This window comes from Carettochelys insculpta, chromosome 1 (genome assembly GCF_033958435.1).
Source record: "Carettochelys insculpta isolate YL-2023 chromosome 1, ASM3395843v1, whole genome shotgun sequence".
Taxonomy (NCBI): Eukaryota; Metazoa; Chordata; order Testudines; family Carettochelyidae; genus Carettochelys; species Carettochelys insculpta.
The window spans coordinates 174,796,791-174,823,097 of record NC_134137.1 but is presented as its reverse complement, the minus strand read 5'-3'; the positions used below and the strand labels follow the sequence as shown (position 1 = coordinate 174,823,097).

The window sequence follows — 26,307 nt, the reverse complement described above, 5'->3', positions numbered from 1 at the left end:
TTTTGCATCCCTAATTCTCTCTCTCTCTTTCCTTTGCCATACATTAGCACTGCCATCTCTTACAAGACAAAAAAAGCTCTCAGCTTTCTATCCTGAATGGAAACTGACACACGACAAATAAATCTGTGAGTATACTCAGTATGCACCTCTGCCATTTTTTTATTCAAGTGACAGGCTTTTTGGAGATAAAAGCCAACATTATTTTCCCAGCAAGACCCAAGTGTCTTTGAAATCTTTCCTGCTGTCGCTCTCTGATAACCTGCACTCTCCCAACATCATTATAGATTATCAATATGCTCTTCAGGCTTTCTAAGTCACAAGAGATGGTTGCCGAGGTAACTAGGTCCAGGCAGGTAATCTCTTCTTTCTCTGTAAAAGCTAAAAATAGTGGCCATGCCATGACTACACTACAGCCTCATTAGTGAACTGGCTCTGTACAAATTGATTACTTTCCTCGCTTGATTATTATGTGGAACATTGTGTCAGTTACTTAGCATGATCTCCAGACCTTCATCTGATTTCACAGCCAGCCTGAAAACCGTGTTTGGAAAGAAATATTTGATTCTCTGTAGAGATCTCTCGTCTCTCTTGTCCTGGAGTGACAGAATTTTGGAGAGCAGCAGAAAACTAATGCATTTGGTGGGGCTTCGGTAAAAGGAATATCTTTCGAATCAATTTCGTTGACACTTAGACCTTCATAACCTTTCATTTGTTGTGCTGGAGCTTGGAAAAGCACAAATGTCTCTCACACGGTGTGGTTAGCGTCATCCTTTCCAGGGGCACAGGGTCTTCTCTCTTTACAGCAGGACCAACAGTTGACATGGGCCTTGGGGCAAGGTGGGGAGGGGGACAGCTCTGTTCTCCAAAAGGGGTGGGGTCTGGGGCAGAAGGGTTGTGGCCTCAGGCAGTCAGCCTGTAGTACCATCCAGACCGCAGTGTGCTACCCCCTCTGCCCCAACCCTCAGAGTTGCACACAGCAGTGCTCCAGTAGCAATTCAAAGGTGCCTGGTCTTCCAGCTGCTGCTGCCACCACAGTAGACGTGGAAGTAGCTGCGAACTCCAGGCCCCTTAGAATCGCTGGGGCCTGGGGCAATGACCCTCTTTGCCCCCTACGCCCCCTACCTGTCAGCGGGCCTGCATCTTTATAATTGGTGACCACTAGCATATTGTATATTCCATATATATACTATAGCACTTCACTGTAGCCGATATCCCCAGTAAAGCAGGTAATGACTCACCTTCTAGCACCACCTGAACATAGTCTTGAGCAGACATCTTGCCCTTGCGTACAAAGCACTGGTATGCACCACCATCACTTTTGGCCATGCCGTCCATAATGAGATTTTCACGGTTGATCCCTGTGATCCTCACATTGTTTCCAGGGTTGATGATTTCACCATTTCGGTACCAGGATAGTTCTTGGTCCTCAGTTCCAGTCACACTGCAGGACAAGGACACTTGACTACCAACACTGCTTTTAACTTTCCGTGGACTGATTGTGGCTTTCAGAGGCTCTGAAGATTTAAGTCAAAAGGAGGGGAAGAAACGAAGACATTATGTATCTTTTTTTAAAAAATACATGAGACTACCTGGTGGGCGACCTATCACTGAGAAAAAAGCTGAATCACAAACACACACAGCTGAAATGAGAATCGCTGTTTGCCTTAAAAGGTCTTTTAAGGTCACCATCCCACAATTAGCTCTGTACAGAGAGACCCCTCTATCTGGTTGGAGTCCCACTGCCATCAGAGGGGCTCTGTCACGTTGCTAGGTTGCCCCTGTGTGGAATTAACTATAGGGCAGGTACACAAAGCAGTAAGATAGCCCAACTGACTGTATTCTTCTCAGTGCCACCATTTAAAACATAATGATATATTTTTACTGAAGTTTGATATTCCATGTGCAAGAGCATACACAATACTGAAGTAATAAAAGTAAACAGAAGGAAAGGAGTCTTTGTCCACACACATACCAACAACTAAAATTAACTTGGATCAGCATCCCAGCCTCCCTACATTTTGATTGGGCCCAGTCCCTAGATAACGGGCCACCATGAAGTTTACATCCAGATGAGATTCTGCCCCAGGCTTTTTGTTGAATACCATTTCTGTCAACAAGAAATACTTAAAAAATATATCGGAGGGGTAGCCGTGTTAGTCTGAATCTGTAACAGCAATGAAGGGTCCTGTGGCACCTTATAGACTAACAGAAAAGTTTTGAGAATGAGCTTTTGTGAGCAAAGACTCACTTCATCATGCTGGTCATGGAAATCTGCAGGGCCAGGTAACCAATACCTGGCCCTGCAGATTTCCATGACCAGCCTCTGATGAAGTGAGTCTGTGCTCACGAAAGCTCATGCTCAAAACTTTTCTGTCAGTCTATAAGGTGCCACAGGACCCTTCAAAAATACAGCATGTCCTTTTATTATCTGTGGATATACGTTATGAATAAAACGTGATGAGATATTGTTTATTTAATGTATTCAACGACCAGCATTGTACCTAATACTGGAAACTCTATCTATACTACTTGTCTGTTTTACATCTCTTTCTCTTTCTCTTTCACATGCGCGTACCTATATAGCTATAGATATAAGAAGTTATGCTATATTCTGTAGAATATATGAGTTAAATAATTACATATCATACTTTATACACGTACACACAATTCCTTTGTTTAACGTAATTCTATTTTACAGAATATGGTATAACATGATAATTGAAAAGTTAATATTACTTCCTTATTGTGGACTGTCAGATATTCCTGGCCTGTTGTAAGCCTGTATGATATTAAGTGGATCTGATTGAGCTACCTGTAATGAATGTTTTACAGATTTAGTCCTCTTTTTTAATATGGGAATTGCTGATGAATTATCTTGATTTTTGGGATGTATTTGTTGTTTGTGATTATTTGCTGAATAATTTTTTTAAATGGGATTGTTCACACATTTTTTTTCCTTTTGACATTTTGTTATTCACTTTGCTTGGTTGGAAATCTAAGTGAGATAGCAAAAAAATTAAACAGCAGAAGATTAACAAACAGCAAATAATGCCTTTCCAATGCAGCAGTTCAGACTAATAATCATCTACAATAAAATTCATGAGACATTCAGGATTTGCATACATTTTCATGAATACTCAGGGATTATCTGAAAACTCAATGTAACAAATAGCAGGAATCTCAATGACTAGGGCTTGACACTTTTATTCAGGAAACTGAATGCAATTCAGCCAGCTTTATTACCAAGCAAAATACAGCCTTTAGGTGAAAAAATACATAACCAGGTGATGAACTGTGCTCATTTGCACTTCTAAAACTCTCATCTGCATTCTGCCCATTAATCCGTCTCCACTGAGACAGTTTATAACATTCCAAATTTGGAGCATCTTCAAGGAGACACCAGTTACAACAAAACAAGTAACAGCAACAAAAAAAAAAAAGAAGCTTAAACAAAACGTTTTCTTCTTTTCCTTCCATTGAAAAAACAAGCATGATCAGAGCTTTGAAATTACACATGGAACCTTCAGTCCTGAACTTACGTTTCACTTGTAGGTGCCCTGTCACCTCAGCAGTACCATAGTTGTTCCACACTTCACAAATGTAGTTGCCTGAGTCTGATGGGCGAGCGTTCTCTATCAGCAGACCCGTGACTGTCTGCCGAAATCTGCTATCTGGCTCCCAAGGAACATTGTCTTTCAGCCAACGGTACTTTGGTGCTGGGTGCCCCGATGCTTTGCAAGGCAGCTCTACTCGCTGTCCTGCCATGGCTTTACGTTGGTCAAACCCATCCAGAATGGATGGTGCTGAGTTTGCTGGGTCTGGAAAACAAATAGATACTTCAGTCTAGTTAATGAAGATTATTACATTTTCTGAACAACATGTCTCTATTCATATTCCTTTTTTCAGGTGCTATCCCAGAATTTGATGTGCTATAAATTGCTACTGTGCACCAGTCATCCATGTACTAACTAAACATGCTATGGTTACTTCGACCCCTCCCACTGGATATTTTTCCTGGTGGCCATCATTTTGGCTCATCTCTGATGGGTGATGCGAAGAAAGTGTAAGCACATTTCACCTAGAGCTGAGCCAGCATATTTTACCGTCTTCTAAGCGGTCACAGGATTTTCAGCTTGAAGAGAGTTGGGCAGAAGCAAAGGTAGTGTATTTGTAGTCTAACTGACATACATTGTATACTCTAAAAAAGGAATCTTTGATAGCAAAAGTAAACTACAGCTTATAACTCCAGCAAAGTTCTTTTTGTTCATGTTCCCAGAAAGACTTTTTCCACCCACAAATGAGTTCCAACTGCCATGTGACCATTATCTTTGGGCTGAAGAGAACCGTGATACAGTAACACCATCATAACAGAGAGGTGGCCATGTTAGTCTGTATTCTAACAAAACAAACCAGCAGTCATGTAGCACTGTAAAGACTAACAAAATGATTCAGTAGGTGATGAGCTTTCGTGGGACAGACCCACTTCTTCAGATCCATGTCTATGCTTTGATCCCTCACCATAATGATCTCCATGCTATGTCTTATCTTTTAGACTGTAAACCCTTTGATACAGGGGCTGTCATTTTTTATGCTGCATGCTGTATAATGGGACCCAACCTGACTGAGGTCTCTGGCATGACCACAAAAGACATGTTTATTTTTACTTCTAGCGTAAAAATCCTTCTCAGAGCAGGGCTTCAAGCTCTTATGGATGCTACATCTGTCATTTAGGTGAGCCTTCTCCAAGCACATAAAGCAACTGGGAAGAGGGCCATTAATTGGAACTGCTTTACCACAAGAGTGGCAGGGCTTCTACCCCAAGAAGCACAGCATAACTGCAGTGCAGGGGCTGGGGCCCAGACACATTCACACATTACAAAAACATCTAGTTTTTTCCTTTCTCAATTAGTGTACACTAACTACCTACACAATCTAAAAATGGTACTACTTATACGCTACAAGAAAAGTCTTACAGGAGTTCCAGCAACCATCATGGGCAGTAGGAGGGAAATAAGTGGGAGGAGTGAAGGTGGCTCTGCCCTATATGATTGTGGGCAGTGCACACAGAAGTCAACAGAAAGCACCTCTGCCACCCTAATGGACATCTCCCTGGTGAAAAGTCTCTGAGAACTGGGCCCTGGAGTGCACAAGCATGTACGGTGGAATGGACATGTGCAATCACTCAAGAAAGAAAGTAATTTCTACAGAATCCTTTCACCAATTGTAGGCCCATAATTGAACCCATGATTTCACACGCATTAGTAGCCACTGGGTCTATCTTTGGCAATGAAATCTATAACATTTCTTAGTATGCTGTGCTGTGCATGTGTAGCTTTTAGAAATTACAGTCTCCCCATAACATTTTAGAAAAGTTAAAATGAAGAGGTTAACCTGCTGCTCCTTTGTCTCTGGTTTGTAGACTCAGACTGCAGCCAGAACATGAAGCTATAACAAGAGTTTTCTGTATCTCTCCTATTTGGTATACTGTTGCCTCAACTTGATTTTGATGGAGTTAACTCAGAAGAAATGCAAATGTGGATAGGATGCTAGTAATGGTCCCTAAGATGTGCAGACACTTTTGTAGACTCTGTTCAGAACAGTACAAATTTAGTAACAGAGAGGCGGCCATGTTAGCCTGTATCCTAACAAAACATAAAACCATTAATGTAGCACTTTAAAGACTAACAAAATAATTTATTAGGTGATAAGCTTTCGTGGGGCACATGACTTCTTTAGATCTGGAGAAAGGGCTATACTGGAAATGGGGCTGTAAGTGAATTGACATGATGATCGTACAACAGAGAGAGACAAAAGAAATTGAAACAAATCTCGCTATTATAGAATAATCATGTCAATTCACTTTCAGCTCCATTTCCAGTACATCACTATCTCCAGATCTGAAGAAGTGGGTCTGCCCCATGAAAGCTCATTACCTAATAAATTATTTTGTTAGTCTTTAAAGTGTATATTTAAGGGGCTTCAGGTGCAGAGTGGTCTCTTCTGCTACTAAATGAAGTAAGGCTGTGGTCCTAATTCCACCAGGGATGTGACTGGAATGGCTATGGGAGCAGCATATAGCAGTGCAGTATTTTGTATACTTTCCAACCAGCTTTGAGAGGACACTTACTTGTATGTTATCTCTGTTGTGTGCTATTTTATGGGTATTTAATCAAACCAAAGCTGGTGAGTTGTAATGACGTAGCTATCAACCAGATGATACTGTCCATCATGGTGCTGGAGTAGAAAAGAGATCCATGGTCCAGCAGAACAAAAAGGCAGATGAAGTAGGCAAAAAGGCAGAAGGGTGCAGAATACAACAGATGTGACAGAGTAACTGAAAATCACTGCTACAGTGAGAAGATCATAACATCCTCGCTGTTGTAAGTTAGTTTGTATGGCTATGTCTACACTAGCACAAATCTTCAAAATGGCCATGCAAATGCAAATACGTATTCAGCACTTCATTAGCAAGAATAAGGGGCTTTCGAAGTTGCTGGGGTCCTTAAGGACCCCCGTCTGCACAAGCCGCCTGACAGCATAACGTGACAATTTCAAAGAACCGCGGCCATTCAAAGATTTGTGCTAGTGTAGACACGGCCTTTATGTTTCTAAAACTTACTTTATTACTTGTTTAAAACTTGGAAGTGACTTTTAAAACACATTTTGCTGTGGTTTTCAAAACTACTAGGGGCTGAGCAGGAAGGCTGGAAATCATGCCCCCTTCGAAGTTGGGCGCTAGTCTAGACATAGCCACAGAAACCAATTAAACATCAGAGGAGTGAAGTTTTCAAACAGCCTTCCTAAAGGCTTTGCAGAGGCTGGAAACCTAACTGGTTTTAAGATGGAACTTGTTAGATTTCTGGATGGGATTACATGGCCAGGTTGCCTGCAACAACAGGGGAGCGGGTTCAGTGAGCTAGGAGGTCCCTTCCAGGCCTCTGTTTGCAAGTGAAGGTTCTAACCCTATCTTGTGGCACTAAATCCCAATTCCAGTCACTGCCTCTTCTCCTCATGATTAGCGCCTAGTTTCCTGTACTGGAAGCTAAGGGGAGGAGCCTGGAGACATGGAGGAAGCCACTGGCAACCCCAAATGTTCCAAAATCATGAGGCATGCATCAGTTGTTATGCTGTCTTAAAAATAATGAGCTTGTAAAAGAAAAAAAACCACACTGCTCTATGCGCCGCCTTCTCATTTGTAAAGCCTACTGTGTGAAGAGGCCTGGCTACACTTTAAGCATAATCACTGACTCCTGCTTTGTAACCCAGCTTCCAATACTATCACCCTCAGTTAAGTCACTCAAGCTTTTTTCTTCAGTTGTCCCCTTTGGCAATCTTAGGAGAGTAATGCATACCTCTTCAGCTAATGGAAAGTGAGACGTTAATGTCTGCAAAGCACTATAGATATACTAAAATTCACTAAAATACGCACTATCCTCTAACCTCCAATCCCCAGAGTATTTGGACAAGCTTCCCCTCTCCCCTACACACACACACACACACACACACATACACACACCAAAAAGCTTGCATGTCTCATTTTGAAAATAACTTACTTCTTCAGACAGTAAATGGGTTTGCATAATTCAACCAAATCCCTGGACGAATATTACTGCTCAACGTCTTTTGAAATTTTAGGGCCAGGCGTGCTTAAGTACCAAGATATGGAAAGGTGCTATTTCATAGTTAATTGTCTGTTTCCTAGCTTTATCTGTTTTTTACTTTTTGTGAACTCTAATTAAGCAGTCTAATACCTCAGCAATGGCTTGAAATGATGGCACTGAGGCTGTGTCCACACGAGCATCGCTCTTTCAAAATAGGCATGCAAATGAGGGGAATTGAAAATGCAAATGAGGTGCAGATTTACATATGGGGTACATCATTTGCATATTCTTTCAAAAAATAAACAGTGTAGATGCTGTTCTTTCAAACCCCATTTTCTAAAGCACCCTTCTTCCAAAAAAATAAATAAATTGGGAATTGCCCTATTTTCCACATATGATGCCAACAGAAAATACATGAGTGCAAAAATATATTAAAAAAACACTTAAATTTATAATGTTTCACTTCTACAGGAAAAGTACTGTAGAGTCTTACCTGCTTACATTTGGTTTGATAAGCAAGTGATTATTAGTACCAGTAGTTCCTGCCTTATGAGCTCAATATGCTAAAGAGAGAAATATATAGTATAGTGAATATAAGAAATTTCAGAGTACCTGATACAAAAAGTCTTGCACTGTTGCTTTGTCTTGTTTCTCCAGTGTATCTGTGCCGTGTGATACATCGGTAGTTATACAATCCATCTTCATTCTGTACATCTACAATATACAAGGCTCCCGTGGATGTAATGAGAAATCTAGATCCTGAAAGACACAAGGGTTTACAGTGTTAAAAATGCTTGAAGATTTTTATTATTTTGTCTTCTGAGGTAAAAAAGATAAAGTTTTCTTCATCAGAGGCTAGAGATAATGTGTTGACAAACTTATAATTTACAAAGTGTCCATTTATGAATGCCTGCCTTGAAATGAAGTCAGGTGCATTTGTTATAAAAGTTCAACAACGTACAAGAATATCAAAAAAGGAGTTTCAAAGAAAGAGATCACTAAATCATATGCATGGTTATTATACCACCAAACACCATAGAGGCGTTTTAAATAAAATACAGGAGGGAATTGGTTAACATAGAATTTGAACAACTACTTTAAATGTCAAAAAGTATTATTTTATGCTAGTGCCTTACCTGGGGAATTATATACATCAAAACAATTGTTTGGAAGGATATGCAGAATAAAACGATATTAAACTAAATGGGTCTAACTGTTCAGAAACCACAAGAAAACAACCAATTTTTTCAAATACCGCATAATTGCAAGGAAAAGGAGACCAGAGTGAGATAAACTCGCAAAAACAGAAAGTTTTTACACCCAGATGTGGAAATATCTCCAGTTGGGGGGAGCAGAAGGGGGCATGCCAGGGAAAAGATTGGGACCCTGAGGTCTCTTTTTAGTGTTATTTCAGAACTGAGAGCAAAGACAGCAAAGCTAACCTCACATGACTTGAAGGGACATTGCAGTAGGGCTTTAAGCATACATTAAGAGCTCAGATAAATTAGATCAAGAAAAAGGAAATGCTTTCAAGTTCAAAGAACCAAACTTGAAAAAAATCAATATTATTAAAATTTCAGAAGCAAAGTTTAATTTCAGGAAGAAAGGAAGTCCAGTCTGAAGAACGGCAGAAAATATACAGGAATAACAACAGTTTAAAACCAATAGTCAATAAAATGGATGTGAAAAACCCTTCCTTTTAACCAGGCATGGGCTTGCATACAGATTTGTCTGTGGTTAACAATATGAAGAGCACTTACAAATTGGTCAATGTACAAGCACTTCTAGGAATTAATGAATCAAAATTAAAATATTTGTGGGGAGGACAATCACCGCATTCACATGAAAAAATTAAAAGGAATTTGCAGAAATTGCACAGGACTGACTTATGGAACAAGACATGATGGGTGAAAAAACCTTGGACAATTCTTCCTTTCTTAAATAACCTCCAATATGACACTGGTTTGGTCTGATCCTTCCCCCTGTCAAGCTTAGGCAATATGTGCCAATTATTTCACTGGAAACAGAGTTAGGCTGAAATTTGACTCTATTATTTTTCCTCCTTTTTGCAAAAGACCTTAAACTATTATATTGAACTGCTGTTGACCCCACCAGTCAAAACATAAATACAAAGGATATCAAGCTGCTGCTCACTTTGGATGAAATGGAGAGCTCAGTACCCAACCTGGGCAGCTGTGCTAGACAGGGCACAGATATTATAGTGGGAGCAAAGGGGAAGGCTTTTCAGCCAGGGTGTATCAGTGGAGGCATTATGGGAGCATACACAAATTCAAACCACAAAGTATTTACCTTTAAATGCAGCTTTTTAGTTTTTTGGACTATTTTAATTTTTTTGTATCGGGAACCTGATCTATTTCATTTTGTCCTGAAAATTTTAATTACTAAAAGGCATGGGGTTTGTGTTTCAGCCCAGATTACTTTGAAACAAAATCAGGCTTCTTAGCATAGTGGAAGGCAGACACCACTTCCTGGGAGATAGGATTTCAGAGCAGAGCCATTAGGGTTGAAATATATAATTTGAAATTCACAAGCAGGAAAAATCAGTATTTGTATTTTAAAATGCTGGAATATCTTTAATTATAATGTTTGGAGAAAGTGGTATAGATCTAATAATTCATAACTCAGTCCATAACAATGGCCAGCACCTCCTCTTTTACTGAAGAAGTCATGAATGTGACTATGAGCTCTTTCCAGGAGTAATGCTTAGCCAAACAGGGATTCTTTGGCTGTGCATGTTACTCTTTGTGCAACAGTAGAACAATTCTACTGATAAACCTTGCAAGTGGTGAAAACACAGAAAGTAGAGACTGAAAGAATCTATTGGATCGTCTAGGGCAGGGGTTGGCAACCAAAATAGCAAGAAGAGTCCTTTTTTTCCAATCTGGGAAAAAAAATCAATAATTCAAGATCTGCAATGCATGGGAATGTGAGACTGTCCTTAATAAAGAACCTCAAACAATACTTTTTGTAACCCCTATTTTAAGAGCAGCACACACACAATGATTTGCATTGCAATACGTGTTTGCTGCAGGACATTCATAAACTTTTTACATATGCTATTTCCTCACACTTCATATGTGTGTTTGTACCGCTGTTTCCCTGACTTTCACTCCCTCCTGAACCTTCTCTCTCTCTGGAGGATGCGAGTTATCCAACATTTCCAATGTATTGTTTGCTATTTAGATATGAGTTATTCATTTCTGAGCTTTCAGATGTTCGCTGTTCATCAAAAATAATTAGGAAGGTTTTTTTTTGTTTTTTTTTTTAACTTTGCAGTTATATTGTCGGGAGCCACAAAGAAGACCTTCAAGAGCTGCATGTAGCTCTGGAGCCATAGGTTGTAGACTCTGGATCTAGGGTGTTCACTAGCTAGTATAGGCTTGCTCTCTACATTACATTTTCTAATTATATGTACAGTCTTCTTCTACATGGCTCCAGTGACAGAGCTTCTACCATTTTTAGGAAGGTTGTTCCATGGTGTTTCACTGGCATTCAGTGTAATTTTTATGTTGCTTAATTTCACCACGGTTGGATCATTAGCTTCTCCATCTTGGGCTGGGTACTGGAGAGTGTGAATATTGGTCCATGTCCCTCACTCTGACTGACTCTGCCTGCAACAGTATCTTTATTAAGTAATGCTCCAGTCCTACAAAGATTAAGCCACCAAGGGATTACTCATGTGTAAAGTTACATACATATTTAAGTCTTTGCATATACTTGGGTTTAAAAGTTGACTTTCCACAACATCTCCCAGCTAATGCGTATTATTCCTACGAATATAGGAAAATGAATCTTTTGTTGAGACCAACGTACATGGCCTATTGCTGTTCTAAGGGAAATATATGCATGGATATGCAAGCCACTCCAAGACCTGCAACAGCCCTTTGTACTGCTCCATGTTGGTGGTTGAACCTTCCCTGGACTATGAAATTTCTCACATGCTGCCATATAAACAAGCCAGTCAAATTAGGTCTTTAAAAAAACCTGTCTGAAAGCTAGAGAAACATCAAATTATGCCTGTGCACAGCTAAGAATTTGTAAATTAATTCTCTGAACAATGTATTAAATGCAATCATTTTGAAATAAGGAATTATTAATGTACATATAATCTTCCAACCTTCATCCCAGGTGTTTGGGTTTGCCTTTTTGAATGTACATGTAATATTAACACTATTTAAATGACCTCACAATAGGGCATTAAAGAGGGAGTTGTTAAATAAAATCTTTGCATACTGCATTTTTGAGGAATGTTTGCTTCATCCTCTTTAAAGATAACTAAAAATAAAGAGCTGTTGCCACATGTCAGGCTGAGCACACAGTATACATTTCTCACGAACAGACAGTGCGTAATTACAGGGATAAAGCATTTCTCTTCCTCTTTTTCGTAATATACTTTACATACTTATGTAACACTTTTATAACCAATTCCTTTAAACCATAAAAATGCTAGACATAAAAGATGACAAAAAATAAATGGAAAATGTATGTAATTTCTGTCACCTTATAAACGAAGAACATTTTCATTAAAGCCGACAGGCTGTCAGCTGCAACAAAGTCTAAGTGTTGAGCATTCTGTGTACCGTACTTCAAAAGTGCTTAGAAATGCACCATGATAGAGAATGACATGCATTTATTACCCTGTTGATCTTGTGGAGTGCTCTATTCTCCAGACATATTTAATTTAATCACTCTTGGTTTTCTTCCAGCAAAATCTAATTTTTTTGATTTACCTACTTAATATGCTACACAAGGAATTTTTTTTTGGTATCATGCATCTTTTCAGAGAAATTTAAGCCTTTTGTTTGTTTGCTGTTAGCAGGCTTCATGGGAGAAGAAAGCAGAGAAATCACCTACAACCAGCTAATAAAAGAACGTTGTCAAAATATATCTCATAATCGACATTTATTTTCCCCTTGCCATTGAATGTAATAATCACTTGAAAACTTGATAATTATAATAATTTTATTTCCTTATTTTCAGTGATGCTGAGGGCCTGCAGCATCTATTAACTTCAATTGCAAATTTTCAGTGCTCAGCACCAATGAAAAATCAGGCCCATCATTTTCACATAATGTCTTTCATTCTAGTACCTCAAAGAACATTACAAACACTGATTAGTCTTCAGAAAACAACACTGAGGCAAGCAAGCATTATAAACTAACAGTACAATTATAACTGTTTTATAGATGGTTAACTGAGTCATGCAGATGAACCAAGTCTTAATCTAATATCCCATGGGTCAGTGGAAAGGATGGGGACAGAATTCAGGAGTTCTGGCCCTCCTCAGTCTCCAGCTGTGTCTGCTGTACAACTTCACTTCACTATGAGAGTTAATTGTTTGTCACTGGTTTTAAGGCTGAAAGGAATTATTATAATCTCCACTCATAGCAATTCCTATAAGAAGCACTTATCTTGGGGGTGATCAACAGCATATTTTTGAAGTAAGACATCAACCTTAATTAAAGACTTGTATGGAGACATCACTACAACCACAAGGTAAATTATTCCAAAAGTTTATTACCATCCCTGTTAAAAGTTTGTGCATTATTTAAGAGCTGAATTAGCCTAGCTTCAGCTCCTAGCTATATGATAGTGTTTTGCTTTATTCATTAGATTAAAGAGATTCTCTATTATTAGATATCTCCTCGGACAGGTACTTACAGACAATTTCTCTCTTAACCGTCTCTTGAATAAACTAAATAGCTTCCTAAAGCTTAGATTGCAAAGTGAATCGTTCAGAACTTGAATCACTCTTGCAGCAATTTTCTGAATCCTTCCCAATTTTTCAACAGCCTTTTTATGTTTACACCCTAGAAATGGATACTATCTTTCAGTAACGGTCTCAGTAATGCCGAGTGCAGAACAAACACCCTCTCCTTATTCCTACTTGATATTCCTCTGTTTATGCATCCAAAAATCATGTTAGCCTTCTTAGCCTCAGTAATAAATATTGATTGTTCACCATAAGCTCTGATGCCATTCAGAATGCTTTCCAGAACATTGTTCCCATTCTGCATGACGCTTGGTTATTGGTGGCACCTTCTACTTTCTTGTTGTCTTTTCGTGGCATGTAAGAGTTGGGTCTTCTGAGGACTGAAATGTGTTACTCGAATTGAAGTCACTGGGCTCAGTATAGAACATCTGCCTAAATTTAATGGCTTGTGATACAAAACAGGCCAGACTAAATGATCTTATGATGACCTCAGGCCTTAAACTCTATGAAACTATAACTTATATTTTTTGTTCCTCACATCTAACTATATTAGAACACATGGGATACATCTACATCACCCCCCGCTGCCCTTTCCAGAAGGGGCATGGTAATGAGCGGAGCAGAAGATGCAAATAAGTTACAGAAGTGGGGTCTTCTGGAAGGAGGATTTCCTTCTTAAGGACCCCTGTTTCCTTCTGAAGGAGCCCCGTCTACACAGCAGCTTTTGCTTCTGGAAGGGGATCCACGGGAGGCGGGGGGCAATGTACATGCAGCCATGTTGTTCAAATGAGACCAGTTTATCAAGCAGTCCAGATCACAATGTGTAGTTGGCCTATTCCTTATTATTTACAATCACACCAATTTTTGTGCCTTCTACAAACTTTACTGGCAACAATTCTAATTTCCTTCATTAAATTAATCACCATCAACTGTGAATTACGTTAAGCTTATATTTTTATCAGTGATATTACTGAAACATTTAATCTGAGGAAACACAAAAAAATTATCCTGAAAAGAAATAGCTGGTGGGAAAGGGGAGCTATAGCTCAGTGGTTTGCGCATTGGCCTCCTAAATCAAGGGTTGTGAGCTGAATTTGGGAGGGAGCCATTTTGGGGTCCTGGGGCAAAGAAACTAAAAAAGGGATGGTGCTTGGTCCTGTCAAGCAGCAGGGAGGGGACCGGACTTGATTGCCTCCTGAGGTCACTTGCAGCTCTGTGAGGTGTGTATCTCCAAAGTTGGTTGAACATGAGCTTGCCAACCTGAGCAGTGTCCTTTAAACCTTGGATGGTATGTACAGGAGCACATCTTCCATTTTACTAACTTCTGACTACTGTCCTAAGTAATACAGTGACTTCATTAATGTTTATCCACACTGGCAAATCTTTTATTAATTTCTCTAAGTGATGAGAGGGCACATTTAAAATTATGAAGTTGCCCTTATGTAAGGTTTTTATGCCATCCATTAGATTAGATAATATCAAAGAGTAAAATAAATTTTTACAGCTCTTAGTAATAAAGTTAATATTACTCTGGGTTTCCAATATGAAATTGTCCTCATATATAATTCATAATAGAGTTTTGAGTGCTTTCTTGTGGAATTAGCATAAAATAAATATGCTTGTATGAAAATTAGCATATTTTAAGACTCCAATGTTCACTATTCTTTTACCTTGTTTCAGGTTTTCTTTTTCCAAAACAACAACAACAACAACAAAACCCAATAACTTTATTTATTTTTCCCTTTCTGACAGCCACAATGTTAATCTTTTGAATAATGGGTAATTTTATTCCTAAAAAGGGATCAAAAAGCCTATTTGATTTTCACTGTGTGGGAAACATATCAAGATTTCATATTATTGCATCCTACACTGGTTTGATGGAATTAAAAGAACAGATGGTTGCTTTAATCAGATGTTAAATGATAATGTAGCACAACTAAACTTTGATCAAGTGTACCCATCACTTCCAAGTAAGAAAACATTTTTCTAGCAAGGATTTATCATTTCCCTGAACATTTCTCATACCAGAGAACAACCTGAGCACTGCTGAATTTTGATACATTTATTCCACGAGTTCTGCAAAGTTGTAAAATAGTAATACATGTTGTTCCAGAGGATGGCTCCAGACTAGCATAGAAATGATACAACATGATTCTCTAAACAACTAAACAACCTATCACTCTGAACAGGGAAAATATGCTAAACGCAGCCATAGTTAAACAGTGATCAGAAGCCACAGTCTTGCAACTGCTTATTCCTGTAACAGACTGAGTTATAAAAAGAATGGCAATACTCTTCCAACTGCCACACACAAAATATGTTCCATTCATGTGAGTCATCAAAACAAGATACCATAGGCTGTAGCTCCTGCTGATGCCCAAAACAAGAGTATGCATCCCGCTGAGCTCCACTGGTTCCCCTTCAGCACTTATATTCAGAGGCCCTGCTGGGCTCCTTAGATCAACATCACTCCTTCTTGCTTGCGGGGGGGTTGGGAAATATGTTGCGATACCTCTCAAATGTCACACGCTTTTAGCATTGAAATGAATTTGGTTATCTGTGATCCCTCATATCTTTTCTGACATGAGAAATAAAACAAGTAATTCATTTAAATCATGACCGCTGGGCATCTGAGTAAACACCCTTTTGAGATCAATGGGGCAATTTACAGTTCTCAGAGCTATTGTCCCAGTTCTCTGCAGAGTCACAGACACTTCTGCATGTGTTATGCTTGACATGGTCTGCTACACTAACAGAATAACTACAAAATCCATTCCCCTACGTAACACAGTTATATTGACCTAATTCCTGATTCACACAGCGCTATGTCAATGGGACCCCTTCCGCCGTTAACATAGCTTCTACCTCTTGGGAAGGTGGGAAGCCTATGCCAACAGGAGAAGCTGTTCTGTCAGCGTGGCGGCAGGTCTACACTACCTTGGAAGATCCACCTGCTCAGGGGTCTAGTAGAGATGCACAGAATTGACATTTCAGGGATCACAGCTGACCCCCGTACTCCTCGCAAGATACGAGGAGTAAGGGATGTTGACTGAAGAAACTCTCCCATCAACCTTCCCCTGTATAAGCTGTTCTGTCTATACAGCCAAGTTAGCCAAGCGCATATATGTTGATTTTAGCTATGCAATTGTCGTAGCTACAATTGTGCATCTGTGGTTGACTTTCTTAGCCCAGTGTAGACATAGCCTCGGTCATGTTTTCACTAAGGGTGGGCTACAGATTTGCAATAGTAGCAGACTGCAGCACTTTAAATATAGACAAGCTCTCAATTCCTATTTTTAGGTTTTTTTCTTAGAACAATAACAACTAAAAAGTTAAAGATAATAGCTTCACAGGCCATATAGCTTCATACCAGCTGTGTTAGGATGAATTAGTTGGGGTTGATCCTGCATGAAGCGGGGGGCTGGACTAGGTGACCTCTTGAGGTCCCTTCTGGCCCTGCGATTCTATGATTCTAAGATTCCATGTTGAGCCTTGACATAAACTCAGTAAGATTACTTTCATGAGTAAAATTAAGAACATGAGTAAACATTTGCTGACTTGAGGCCCAACGTGGTTTCAGCTGGAGTTTGGAAAGGGCCTAAATTCTTGTTTTCATTGGTGGATAGTTTATTGGTTTGAGCTAACGAACTTACACCTAAGCACAGAAGTTTCTTAATCTGTCACAGGCTGTGTCTATATAAGCAAGTTCTTTTGAAAAAAAAATGGGCTTTTTCCAAAAGAACTTGTGGAGTGTCTATACACAAAATGCACTCTTTTGATCGGAAATTGAAAGAACACAGCACTATTTCTGGTGTCCCTCTTCCTCTCCCAGAGGCAGGAGAGCATCTTTTTCAGAAAAAAAATGATGCAGATACCCCGGGGGCCCTTTTTTGACAGAGCAGTCCTCATGGTGCCGGATTTTTCGATCCCTAGCCCCTTCTTTCAAAAGAGCGGGGGCTGTATGGATTGCTCTCTATCGAAAGAGAAGGATTGATCTTTTGATCCACTTTTTTGTGTGTGGACATGATCTTTGAAATGAAGTTTTTTCAGAAGATTTCTTCTAGAACTTCTTTTGAAAGATCTCTGTAGTGTAGACACAGACCTAATGTTCAGAGAAACAGATAGGTTTCCATTGAAATAGCTTTCTAACCCAGAAATATTTATTCTAATGGCTATGATTTCAAGATTGTAGATGATGGAGAATCCAACAAGACCAGCTCACTTTCTAAAGGATATGCTACAGGTTAATCCAAGACCAAAAGCTAGCCAAAGAAATTATTTGGCAAAAGTCTTTACCCTGTGCCAGAAGATGAGGCAAAAAGATGATAATGGTGCTTTCTGGCCTCAAGAGCTATGAATTTCTGAATTGAAATACTAATGACTTTCTGCATGAACATGTGGATTTGCAGGTGGTTAAAGGATCCAGAAATGGTTTCTTTTGAATAGTCTGATCTGATGCCAAATATTCATTGAGTTTAAGTAGAGCCCAGTCAAGATTCACTGAAATTTCATTCAGAGCTTTAAAAACAACTGTAAAATTCCTTTTATTCCTCCACTATCTGGTTTTCTGTATTAAGTGGGAGTGAGACTGCAGATAAAGCTCCTCAGATTCTCTGAATTTATGATCATCTTTTCTGGCCCCAGTCCCAAATACATTGGAAAAACTGTCATATCCCCACTTATTACCAGGGAAGTTCTCCAGCCTCCACTTTCTGGACATTTCTACACAAGCCACTTGTGTAGAAGTGGCATGCTAATGCACGGAGTGAAAGATGCTAATGAGGTGCAGATGCAAACTCCTCATGCCTCATTAGCATAACGTCACATGATTTGGAGTCCGGAAGGCCATTCTTCTGGACTCCAAAATGCCGTGTAGAAGCGCAGCCCTGGGGGGCCTTCCAGAAGGAAGTCCTCCTTCTGGAGGCCCCTTCGTCCCAAAAATTTTCAGGAAGAAGGTGTCTCCAGAAGAAGGACTTCCTTCTGAAAGCCTCCCCCCGCCCCCGGGAGGCTGCGCTTCTACACGGCGTTTTGGAGTCCGGAAGAACGGTCTTTGGAACTCCAAATCACATGACATTATGCTAATAAGGTGTGGGGAATTTGCATCCATGCCTCATTAGCATCTTTCGCTCCGTGTATTAGCATGCCACTTCTGATGGTAGTGGCCTATGTAGAAACGGCCTCTGTGCCTAATCCTTATTCTGATCCAACAGGAGCTGTATACAAAAGGGCTACATCTACACAACAGAGAGCCTTTGAAAGAAGCCCTTCCAGAAGATCTCTGAAAGAATTTATTTCAAAAGAGATCCTCGACACACAGAAAAGCAGATCAAAAGAGCAATCTGCTCTTTCGAAAGAGAGCGTCCACCCCGCCACTGCTCTTCCAAAAGAGTGGGCCAGAGATTGAAAAATCAGACCCCATGAGGACTGCTCACTCCAAAAAAAAGGGCTTGAGGAAAGTCTGCACACGTTTTCTTTTGAAAGAAGCTTTAGAAAGGGGGTGCTCTTCCCGAAATGTGAAAGGAAGAGTGCTTTTGAAAGGAGTGCCATGTTCTTTTGATTTACTTTCAAAAGAAGGCTTTTTGTGTGTAGACACTCCGCAGGATCTTTCAAAATAGCCCCCTTCTTTCAAAAAAACCTTTCAAAAGAACTTTGCTAGTGTAGATATAGCCAATCAGATTTTCTATTGTGCACTTTTTCCTCCTCCTTTCCTTATTCTGTCAGCACTGATAGAAGCGAAGTTGATGGTAGTGGTAAGCAAACCTGAAAAAGTATGGATCTAGGATCAATAAACATGCAAAACATTGGATGAAAAACAGCTTATCTGAAACTCCTGAGCTCAGAAAAATAATTAGAATTCACACGAGATCAAGCCTTATAATGCATTAGTTTATCTCAAGCTCCTCAGAAGTAAGGTGAGTACCAATTTTCTTGTGGGTTGTTTCCACCCGTCTAGGTCAGGTGGAAGTGATTTAACTTCCACTCTTTGGGCACAGTGAAGCGTGGACACTGAGAGCTGCAAGCAGCTGTACCTCAGATAAGCAAAGCAGAACATGTAAATTAATGTACAATTACATTTGTTTAGATCATGCTATGTGCTAATTGACCACACAATATTCAAAACATGTACAAAATGCAGCTCCTTTTCTTTAGACCTCACCTGGAGAGCATTTGGTCTGGGCAGTTGCAAATCTCACCTGTACTAGCTATCTGTCAACATCCCAGCATATTAAGGAAAATTGTTATAATCTTAACACTGCAATTTTAGATGATTCAGGCTTTTACAGACCTTACTTTGTCAGCTGCTCTCCTTTCAGTGGCCAAGAAAGCAGTTACGTTTTAAACCAGTAGCTAGTTTTAAGAAAGCATTCACTGCCTTAAAATCAGTTCTTCCAAGTTTTTGCTGGTGAATCCTTAATAAAGGTATGGCCAAGAGGTAACCAGAGGTCCAATACAGCTAAATTTACATTTTACTCTAACATACCAGAAACCCTAAATCATCTCCTTTTCCATCAACAGGGAGACATAAGAACAAGCAAGACATTAGCTATTATATGGAGGAAGGACTTGCATTTCTTCTGGACTGAACGATGGTTAGGTTTATGCATCAGACTGAAAGGTTTGTACCTTCAAAATCACTTCAGTATAAATTGTATAAATTGTATAAACAATACAATTAGCATAAAACATAGGCTGGGAAAGACAAACTTACTAGCACCCACTGCAATAACCTTCCTGTAACCAATTGCATATCATCAATATTCTGCTATATTTGATCAGAACTGCTGCAGTTTAATACTTTCACGTGCTTTAAATACATTGGTGTCTTACTAGTTGGAATCCTCTCTGCAAAGTAACTGCAAAGGCAAGAAAGCATCTCAAGCAGGAGGGAGAGTCTCATTAAAAAGATTACCCCAGTATCTCTTCCTCTTCCCCATGAAAGATCTTGTAAGAATTTAACAGTATGTAAACCTGCAATTTAATGGACTAATGCTGGGGGTGGGGGGGAGAGGTATCAGGCAATGCCAAAAGTCGGTTAGCTCCACATCTACAGGACTGGAGGCATCCTGCTGTGGTGGCTCTGGTGGCTCCTCTGGCACAAACAGCCCCAGCTGCTGTGGTGGCTCTTCCAGCCCTGGTGGCCCCAGCTACTCCTACGGCCCCAGCTGCAGTGGTGGCTTCACCAGCATCGGCGGCTCTGGTGAGTCACTGCCATTTATCTGGGGGAGGAGGGCTGGTGGACAACGTCCACTATTTCCAAAGTCCGTTAAATCGGGGTCTGTTAAATTGAGGGTCTACTGAATGAATTCACCTATTGCATACACTCTATTTGACAAAGCATCATTTGACGTATCCTAGTTTGGTATTTTGACGTAATAATTGACTTTGTGTTTGTTGTTCCTGGGAATGCTAAATAAATAATTTGGGTTGGGGACTTGAAAAGGGGTTGTTTTCTCTTTCTTTTTTATTTGGTAGGTAAATATAAGCTACCCATTGGATAAACATTCTTCAAAGTATTCACTTGCCTGGAAACCACTCAGTCAGAAACACAGGCATCGATAGATCTAAATTAAAATAATGGCTTCTGAACACCAAACCGCAGATCGTTAGGTCCAGATGTGTATTGCTTATTTTAGGACCAAAAGGACTATAGCTCTAAGCTACCCTTCCACTTCTTCAAATAAGATAGTGTGAATTTGGTGCAGCTGAAACTGGTCCATCACCCAGTTGTTGAAGTTTCAAACAAGTATCTTTGTGCTTTCTCCATGCTGACCCTCACAGCTGGATGGCACCCATTGTAAATACCTGCAAAACTAACTTCTTCAGATCCCTCGTGAAGCTCCCCTTTGACAAAAAACTTTTCAACAGTTAGGCTGCTCATGTGCCAAGGTCGTATCCTAACACACTGACCAATATTTTCTCACAGTTTCCTTGTATCCTTACATCTGTCTGTTTCCAAATGTATCAACAAGGTAGGTGAATAATATCATTTATTGGGTCAGCTTCAGAAGTTGGTCTAATAAAAAAGAATACCTCACCTACCTCGCTTCTCTCAAATCCTGGGACTGACACAGATACAATTACACTGTGTCCATCTGTTGCTCCTTGTCTTTGGCCACATTTACACTATAGAGGGGATCAACTTTCTGAGATTGCTCCACCAAATCAACCACAGACCCACCAAACTGACCACAGATCACTCTGCAGTGGACTTCTGTACTTGAACCTCCAAAAAAGAGTAAGGTAAGCCAACGTGAGAGTTTTTCCCATTGACCCCTCACCTCTGCATGGTGAGACACCAGGGTAACTCAAATTAAGGTACATTGACTCCAGGTACATCATTCGTGTAGCTGGATGCGTGCATCTTAGCTTGCCTTACTGTGATCATATCGACATTACGTTTATACTTTGCTTATAAGCTATTTGTAGCAGGGACAGTCTTTTTGTACTATGTTTGCACAGCACCTAGCCAATGGGTGGGCAATAACCAGTCCATAGTTCATAAGCTGCTTGCCAGGATTAGCAGGTGGCAGGTTGCCAGATGCTTTCTTTACCTGAGCTTCTCTAGCGATGGCCACTTGCAGCTCCCAATGGCCAGGGTTTGCTGCTCCTAGCCAATGGCGGCTGTGGGAAGAGGCACTGACTGGGCTGCTTCCCACAGCTTCCATTGGCAGGGAATGGCAAAGCACGGCCACTGAGAACTACTATCAGCCATACCTAAGGACACTCAGGTAAACTAAGCCCACTATTGGCTAACCCTGGCAAACTTCATCTGGTTCATGGGCCAGTTTTTGGCCACTCTGACCTAGCACAACAGGGTGCTGGCCCATGACTTGGATTTCTAGGTATTATACTAATATAAATAACACATAATAAAAATGAAAGTTTTCTTTGGAAATGGCTCAAATGCACTAGCCATATACTCTTATACAAGCATATATATATTTTTTTCTCTCTCTTCCCCCAGTCCCATTAAATGTATCTCTCTCATACAATATCACAGAATGTTGGTGGAATACATTTGCCTTGTCACTCAGATGCACTGTCACAGAATGTGTATGGAGCATAAAACCATATTTCACACATTGTCTATTTTAAGTTGGTGTTTTTTACACATCTGCAGTATCTCTGATTTGGTGGAAATGTCTCAAGGTCTTTTGCATTGCTAATCCCATCTCTTAGAATTTGAGTTTATTTTAGCTTGTTATTGGAAAGTACTGAGTCTTTATCTGCTGCCAACACAGAAAAAGATGTAGTGGCATGACCAGCAATCTATTTGTTGCAGAAATGGTTTTAAGAATTCGAGGTACTAGCAATAGGAGGAATATGCAGAGGTGCGTGTGCTAATATGGAATAGGAAACTATATAATTCTTGTCTACTATGATTTCTTGAGGCTGCTTCCTAGACCACATATTTGATGAGGTATTTAGCACTAAAAATCATACAAGATGCCATACGTATACAGTAGACCCCCGACTTACACGGAGGTTGCAACCCCACGTAAGTTGAATTTTCGTGTAACTTGGGGAGCCAGGGAACAGCGCTGGTCAGTTTCCAGTCTCCTGGGAGCCAAGATGACCTGGGAGCGAGGCTCCAGCTCCCTACCGCTCACAGGAGATGGTTTTCTCATCTTGTTTACTGTCTCCTGTGAGCAGAGGGTCAAAGGGAGATGGAGCCTGGCTTACACCTCCCTGCCGCTCACATGAGACAGGAAACTGACCAGCACTGGTGCTGGTCAAGTTCCTGGCTCCTGTAGTGAGTTGGGGAGCCGGGAGCCAGGCTGCCGCCTGGTTCATGGGGACCGGGAAACTGCTCTTGTCAGGGTGGCAGCCAAGAATCAAGAGGGCTAATGTACATTTTCACGGCAGAAATCACTCAGTGTAGTTTGGTTCTGCCACTAAAACCCCCTTCATCAGCTATCTCTTATGTTTTTGCCAGCAGAATCACAGCTACACTGCATGATTTCTGCTGAACATGCAAATTAACCTCATGAATATGCACATTGGCTGCACAAATATGCAAATGAGTCACCAGTTTGCATTTTCAAGACTGTTTATTTACGTCCAGCTGTCAGCACTAGGGCTCAGATAGACTCTGACAGTTAGAGAATAAGAATATGTGAAGAAAAATATACTACAGGGCTCTTAAGAAGCCCACACTTATCATATCACGCCATTTGAATTAAATGTGGTATTTCCTTTATTTAAAGATTTATTCATTTTGAACCGTGCCAAACATTTGCTTTTTAATGGTACACATACTACTTGCTATCCATAAAGTTACTTTTTGAAATGATTTGTAAAACTTTTGGGAGCAAGTTTTGCTTGGAATATAACCTAATACAAGTATTTATGTAAGAAAATATCCTATGCCTGTATGTCTGAACATAACTCTCTTTACACGTGTGATAAATAATATAAGGCCCCTGTGTATGATAAATAATGTAAGTGATGTATAATGCATAAATTGAGAGTTTACTGTGGGCAAAACTGTTCACACACAAGGAGTTGGAAAGAGGGAATCCAGCCACCTAAGACACTGTTGAAGACAGAAGGAACTATCAAGTCTAGAGCACGGTATTCTGAATTAAGTGTCCAGAAAAAACAGCTGTCGATTCTTGGTATCTGGAAAGCAGAAATGAGGAATGGACAAAAATGAAATCTAAAATTACCATTAAATATGTTGAAAAATTGGAAAGGACACAGTAAAGAGCTATCAAAACGATTTAAGGTCTGGAGGAGCTGTCTCACAAGAAGAAGCACAATCTATATAACGTTTCAGAGGGACAATTAAGCAGTGCTCCTACTGATGGGCTATGTATACAAAAGAGGCGTTTCCCAGCAGAACTGGGCTTTTGTCAAGAAAAACTGTGAAGTGTCTACATGCAAAATTCACAAGTTTCACAGAGATAGCTGTGTTAGTCTGTATCTCCGAGAACAAGAAGTCCTGTGGCATCTTATAGACTAACAGATATTTTGGAGCATAAGCTTTCGTGGGCAAAGACCCGCTTCATCAGATGCATGAGATATCTGCAAAATGTACTTTGTTGGCAGTTTGTCAACAAAACCTGGCACATCTGTTGGCAGCATTATACCTCTCCCCATTCAGATATAATGCCTCTCTCAACAGTGTTCTGTTTACAAAAGAACCATGTAGACTAGGTGTGTCCAACATTTTTTCATTGGGGGCCACACGGCAACTTTGTACATGTTCTGGGGTCTGAACACAAAATAGCTCCAAACCACCATACCCCTGACTTAAGGCCCTCACAGTTCCAAATGGCCTCCCCAGCCCCAAACCACCACCCCATCCCCCAGCCTTAACCTGTGCCCCACCCCGGGCCAAACTGTCTCCTGCTTACCCCAGGCATAACCCACCCCCACAGCCCCAAACTGCTCTGCTGCTGGCTCCGTGCCCCAGCTGGGGCTCTCCCCCTGGGGCTGGTGGTGGCTTGATGTTGCAGCTGCTAGGGTTCTGCCACCGGCCCTGCACCCCAGCCGGGGCACTGCCCCACCCCTGTGGTGGCGGCGGCTCCACGCCCCAGCCGCCAGGGCTCTGCAGCAGCTGGCCATGCAGCAGCTAGTCCTGCTGCAGCAGCCGGCCCCACAGGCCAGATAAAAAGGCTCCAAAGGCCCTTTCGTTGACAGACAGGGATTCTAGTTCCACACGCAGTCCTGTTTGCAGAGCTTCTGGTCAGCCATTCTGTCATGAGAGGGCCGGGCAGTCTGGCTGCTCTCTGTTCACAGAGCTGATTGCTCTTTCAATCTGTTTCTTTGTGTAGACGCAATCTGTTGACAGAAGTTTTGCCGAGAAACCACTCCCAACAGGGACTTTTGTCGACAGAGGCTTCTCGTGTAAATGTAGCAATGGTGGTTACAGACCCCACACAAAGGAGCAATGTAGGACCAAGCAGAACCTGCCCCTCACCAGCTGCAGGACTATAGTTCAGATGGAGGATCAGGCTTAAAGAGGAACCTGACAAGCAAGCATGTGGGAGGGTGTAGCAGAGGCTGTCTGTGCAGATGAAGCCAATCTGCAATTTCTCAGAGAGAATAATCAATGGTAGAAGGGTCTGGGCCAGAGTTAACATCAAACTGGTGGACCAAGGACCTGAGCTTTTTCTGTCCTCTGTCCCCTGACACAGAAGAAAAACTGGATTTTGGCAAGTGGACTATGGAATACCCATTAAACTATTTGAACTGCCAGTAAGACTGCTTAGGAACTTTCTGCTGGGAAGAGACGAATCCCAAGTTCCTGTGGGATAGGACCCTGGAAATGGGGCTGAGGGGAGGAATAAGAGGGGGAGGTCCAGCCAGTTGGAGGCTGGGAAGGGCCATCCCTGTAGTTCCCCTGAGAAGGGAAGGGGGATCAGCACTCACACGCTGAGGAGGTGAGGAAAGCACTGGGCACCAGCTACTGAGGAACTGCCATAGGAACCTCCTCAGTGTGCGTGTTCTGATGTCCCATCCCTTTTCCTGCCCCACCCCTGGTTGTGGTGTCTCTGTGAGCCTCCATGGTGGCTGGAAGGATGGACGGGGATGAACCAGGGAGTCCTGTCTGATCTCCAGAGACCTGCCTGATCCTGTGTGCTCTCTCAAGGCCTCCTTAAGATCTTACTCTTGTCTCTGTCCTGTCCCCCTGTAGGCGTAACGGACCTAGATCTGACTCTTGCTTCCACAACATACTGTGGAAAATTTCACCATCCACACAGGATTTCTACTGGTGGCAGCACCTCCCACTAAACCCTGTTCCACCACTGCCAAAGTCCATAGCCTGGAAGCACAAACTGGGTAAATTCAGAGTTGGAATAAGGTATAAATTTTTAACAGTGAGGGGTGTGCTGGATTCTCCATCATCTGAAGTTTTTAAATCAAGACTGGTAGATGCCTTTCTAAAAAGATATGCTCTAGCTCAGTGGTTCTCAGCTAGGGGCATGCATACTTCTGTGATTATACATGCATCTTGCAGGGGGG

At 41.0% G+C, this 26,307-nt stretch overlaps 1 protein-coding gene across 1 annotated transcript in view; it reads right to left on the bottom strand.

Moving 5' to 3' along the window:
- Positions 1–26,307, bottom strand: part of DSCAM (DS cell adhesion molecule) — a 550,602-nt gene that overhangs the window by 258,367 nt on the left and 265,928 nt on the right. Inside the window, exons 3-5 of the mRNA XM_074983419.1 lie at positions 8,214–8,353; positions 3,540–3,818; positions 1,239–1,514 (exon numbers count right to left, since the gene is read on the bottom strand). Of these exons, the coding sequence (XP_074839520.1) occupies positions 1,239–1,514; positions 3,540–3,818; positions 8,214–8,353 (695 nt within the window). The remainder of the gene's footprint in view (positions 1–1,238; positions 1,515–3,539; positions 3,819–8,213; positions 8,354–26,307) is intronic.